Source organism: Poecilia formosa, unplaced genomic scaffold (assembly GCF_000485575.1).
Source record: "Poecilia formosa unplaced genomic scaffold, Poecilia_formosa-5.1.2 Scaffold28, whole genome shotgun sequence".
In the NCBI taxonomy this organism is placed as follows: Eukaryota; Metazoa; Chordata; class Actinopteri; order Cyprinodontiformes; family Poeciliidae; genus Poecilia; species Poecilia formosa.
In genome coordinates this window covers 1,412,784-1,417,574 of record NW_006799967.1, presented here as the reverse complement: position 1 = coordinate 1,417,574, position 4,791 = coordinate 1,412,784, and the positions used below count along the sequence as shown (strand labels likewise).

At 40.1% G+C, this 4,791-nt stretch overlaps 1 protein-coding gene across 1 annotated transcript; it reads right to left on the bottom strand.

Annotated features, from left to right (window-relative positions):
* Window positions 1-2,211: 2,211 nt before the first annotated feature.
* LOC103135875 (piggyBac transposable element-derived protein 4-like) lies at window positions 2,212-4,506 on the bottom strand. The gene is made up of 2 exons (XM_007548843.2): window positions 4,213-4,506; window positions 2,212-4,086 (listed from the first exon to the last, which is right to left on the bottom strand). Exons 1-2 carry the CDS (start codon window positions 4,354-4,356, stop codon window positions 2,386-2,388), a joined length of 1,845 nt encoding a protein of 614 aa, XP_007548905.1. The 5' UTR covers window positions 4,357-4,506; the 3' UTR covers window positions 2,212-2,385.
* Between the last annotated feature and the right edge of the window lie 285 nt (window positions 4,507-4,791).

Genomic DNA, 4,791 nt, shown 5'->3' with positions numbered 1-4,791 from the left:
GGACTAAATCGTTCGGCGGGCCGGTTCCGGCCCGCAGGCCGTACGTTTGACACCCCTCCACTGGACGGAAAGAAACTCACCCAGTATAACACTTTCATTTTATTGGCTGAGAACTTCCCGGGCGACGGTGATCTTTTGTTTCAAGCAAGCCGAAAGGTTTGCAAGCGGAGTTTTACTCCAAGCAGAGGCAAGAAGGGTTTGAGAAAGCACAGTGAATATTTGAAGGAAAGCACAAGTTTTGAGAAGAAAGACATTAAGTCTTGCTTTCAAACTGAAAATTTAAGAACAAAAGACATGAAATCCTGCTTTCAGACTGAAAACGTGTGCTCTCGAATAAAGGCAGAAAAATTCCCCCATAAATACACGGTAATACAGGCCTGCTCTGGCTTTCCCCAGTCAAGTGTGAAGGGTTGGAGCTGTAGACAAAGCAGCTACAGGTTTGTACTTCCAAACAACTTCCTGTTTCATCCATTTATGTTCAGTTTATACATTAAAGCTGACAATACAAATATGATTTAGGCCTCATCACAACTACTAGTGAGCTTGGAGCCATGAAGTCCTGAACTGTGAATGGAGTTGGTGAGTCGTGAATAAAAGTTTGTTTGTTTTAGCATGCTGATGTTTGTAGCTAATGCTAATTGCTTGGCTTGGATTTGTAGCCAAGCCAATTGTTAACACAATTCAACGTTTTTAAACTTGTATATTGAGTTTAACTTGGTAAGCTAAATGTAAATGCCTCCATTTATTTTAGGACATATACTGGGTTATGTTGAGTGATATTAATATGGCACTTTAAAACCTGAGTAAAAATTATTTATAAAACTATGTGGATCTACAAATATATAAACGACATATTTGTGGATATAACTGCATGTATTTATTTGATTTGTGTACACAACTATTGAAAAATGTAATAGTTAACTAGCAATATGACATTTTACTAGTTCTGTTTATTTTAATGCAGGCCAGGCGAACCTTTCAGGCGAGCCAGGAGAACCTGCAAATCCCTCCATACTGGTCTGGTAGGAGGCTGTGACAGTCTGTGCTCTTCTCCATACTGACACACAAACATACTACTCATTCTGTCTCCATTGTTGATAAAATCACACTTGGACATTTCCCCTCGGAGAGTTGGCCAAATAAAGCCATGGACTTCTCTTTAAACTTTGCCAATTTGTGCCATTTAATGGGGACATTCATAACCGTCTTTTTGCATCTTCAAGGAAATTTGTGAACATTAATCTTGAACGTTAACTGCAATATTGTGTATATATTTCTATTTATTTTGTGGGTTTTTCCTATGTTTTTAGTTTTTTGTGGTGTTTAACTTTTCATTCTGTTATGTTTATTAATTACTGACATCAGCTGCAGTAGCCTGTAGCATCAGTGCTACACTTCCACTTTAAGTTAATTTATCTTATAAATCCTTGTACAATACTCTGAAGTTAGTAATTGGAACATGATTAAAACAAAAAGGAAAAAATAGTTTTGCTAAGCACTGTAATGTAGGCATATTTTGAGTAAGTAATAAAATGTATTTTCTTTTGTGATGTTATTGCATGACAAAGTAATGCAAAAACATTTTATGGATTTCATTGAAACACCATCAAGCAAAAATCGGGTAGATTCCGACTTTCCAACGTTGCATTGTGGCACAGATTGTTCTTTGTGACGCATTCTTCAAAGATCTACCAGACGCTTATTTTCCTTTCCTTTCTGAAGACGAATTGAATGTCTTTACACATTATTTGTTACCGTTAATGACTAGCGAACAAACCAAAATGATAATGAATGCTGTTGTCAAAATGCCTTTTGTTAAATCTTTGATTTGCTCTTGTGCTGGAAAACTAGAGACGGGTGACAAACTCACTTTTGAACCCTCTAAATGGCCTTTTTTGACTAATTTTGAATGTATCCTTTATATTTTCACCTTAAAAAACTATTTACCTTGCCTTGTTTGGTATAATTATTTTCAGCACATTCTTAGCTTTATGATTTAACAGTGTCTGTCTTATTTTGACTTAAAGCATCATCACAGTGGATCATAAAAAAAAAAAAATCACACAAAAAACAAAATCAGAGTAGGAAAAACAGATTTTTAACTATAAAATACACAAAAAATGTTGAAAGAACCATTTTTCTAATCTAAAATAAAAACCTACAGTGTAAATTTTAAAAACGTGTACAAGTTTAGCAAAATGACATTTTTACATCAAATTGTGGGCAATTTCCCAGGCATCTTTTTTTTTTTAAACAACCATTTAATAAAATGTGTCTCAATGACTCCACCACAAATTCTCTCCAACATCACAACGTCTCATGGGTTTTATTTTTTTTTCTTACAACTATTTACAAAATGGGCGTCACGATAAGTCTGCACACAAATCAGTTGTGCCACTTCTCAAAACAGTTTCTGTCAAGGAGAAGGCACAGTGGCACATCACATCGCTTGCATTTCCATGAAGTGTCCTTCCTGAGCCTGTCCACCTGGAGGCAGTGTCTGCACTGCCGTCTGGCTTTGTTTGCCTTTTGCTCAGCATTGATGGGCACAGGAGTGTGATCAGTTGCCCTGTTCTTTGGCATACCTGTCATGTCCACACCGCAAAGCTGACTGGCGATCACCACGATGAAGTCTTTGTGTGACATGGGCTGTTCCCCTTTGGTGGTGCTCAAATGACGGTGCAGGATGTAGGCGTTTGTTGAGGCAATGTCAATCAAGTGCATAAACACAGTCTTGTACCAACAATAAGTTTTCCGCTGTGCAGAATAGTACTGGATGAGCTGATCAGACAAGTCCACCCCACCCATATACTTATTGTATGCCATGATTGGTGTGGGACATGGAATCTCTTTCACAATCCAGCGTTTCTCTTCATCCTTCATCCTCCTCTGCACCGTCTCGCCTGAAAACGCAGGGTGGATGGTCGAGCACACGGACACCTCCCGTGTGTCCATCCACTTCACAAAGACCAGTGGGTCCTCTCTGATCCATCGAATCGATCCTCTCTCACTTTTCTTAGTGAGAGCATTCGGCCTCTCTTTAGGACATTCTTTTCTGCTTTCCCTGTAGGTGCCACAAGCTCCAAACTTTGCGCGGGCTAGATCCATTAACAGTGTGGGACTGGTATAAAAATTGTCCATGTAAATATGGTAGCCAGTGCCAAGATAAGATGGCTGAATAAGGCTCATAACCACATCATAAGACAGCCCATGCTCACTTTGAGAGTTCTTGCCAGTGTACAAGCTAAAACTCACAGTGTAGCCACTGACTGACTCGGCCAACACAAATAGCTTTAGCCCCCATTTGTTTGGCTTGTTCTTCATGTACTGGGTCATGTTGGTTTTTGCCTTTGTTGCCACCATCCTTTCATCAACTGCAAGCTCCCTCTTTGGGTGGTAATAAGCCTGGCAGGCATTGAGGATCTCATCAAAAACAGGCCTGAGTCTAAATAGTTTGTCGTAGCCTGGCGTTCCCTTCTTTTCGTCATTTTTGACATCCTCCTCAGGATTACTTAGGTGTATGTTCCACATAATGGTCCTGAACCTGTCCCTTGACATAACCTTAGCTGGAGTTAGCACAGACAAAAAGTGATTTTGTTTCCAGTAGTCCTGGACACTTGGTAGTTGCACCAAGGACATGTAGATCAAGAGACCCAAAAATTTATATAACTCATCTGTGTTTATTTTAACCCATTTATATTTCTTTCCACGAGCTTGATTTTTTGCAGCATATTTGTTTGTGTTATCACAGATGGTCTTGACTGTGTCAGCTGAAAAGAACAACAAAAAAAGTTCTTTTGGACTGTAGGGGGCCAGCCCATCTATCTGTGGTCCTGGTGTCCTCTTAGGCTGAAAACGGCTTAAAACGGGGGCCGTGTCTGCGTCCTTCTCGGTGTTCCACCGCCCCTGGCGTGTTTCTGTTGCTGCCTCAGACAGCGGGGATCTGGATCTGGCTCTCCGTGGTGTTTTCTGTGGCGTTTTCCGTGGTGTTTTCTGTGGTGTGGAAGTCATCCGGACAGAGCTGGTGGCCATCTCCTCCTCCTCCTCCACCTCCTCTTCGTCAAAGAAAATGGAGGGATCCTCTACCTGGAGATGGGAATAAGCTTTTATAAACTAGTGCAGTGTGGTTCTATTCCGATTATAATATTTTACTGTGCATATCCCATGCCAAATAAACAAATAAAGAAAGAAACTAACGAACAAGGGACAAACCTCATCGTCAGAATCGTCAAAATCAAACTCTGATTCTGAGTCCGAGTCTGAATCTCTCTCTTCCACCGGCGCGCCGTATTCCTCTTCTTCAAACTCATTGAAATACTTTCCAGCTTGCTCTGCAGTCACGCCACTACTACTCATTTTACACACGCACTCTACTGCACTTTTACTCAAATAATAACTAATCCAAACCACTTCCAGTATAATTTAAAATGCCGACTACGCTTCGTTCTCGTCCCGTCTCCTAAACTCTCTCCCAGAGCCGCTCACATGCTCTCCACAAACATACCAACAAACTTCTTCTTCTATGATGTTTACAGGAAGTGTACAGACTTTGTGTGTTACCGCCATCAACTGGACGGAGGTGTAATCGAGAAATTCAAATTATCCCACATCTCTAATAACCTAAAATAACTATATCTAATATATATAGGTATAGTGAATCCTCTCAGTCTTTAAAATATTTAATAAGTGCTTGAATTTTATCTTGTGATTGTTGTGATTGATGTTTCCCTAATAAGTTAGCCATGGTTATTGAAATGTCTGTTGTCGTCTCTCTCTCTCTCTCTCTCTCTC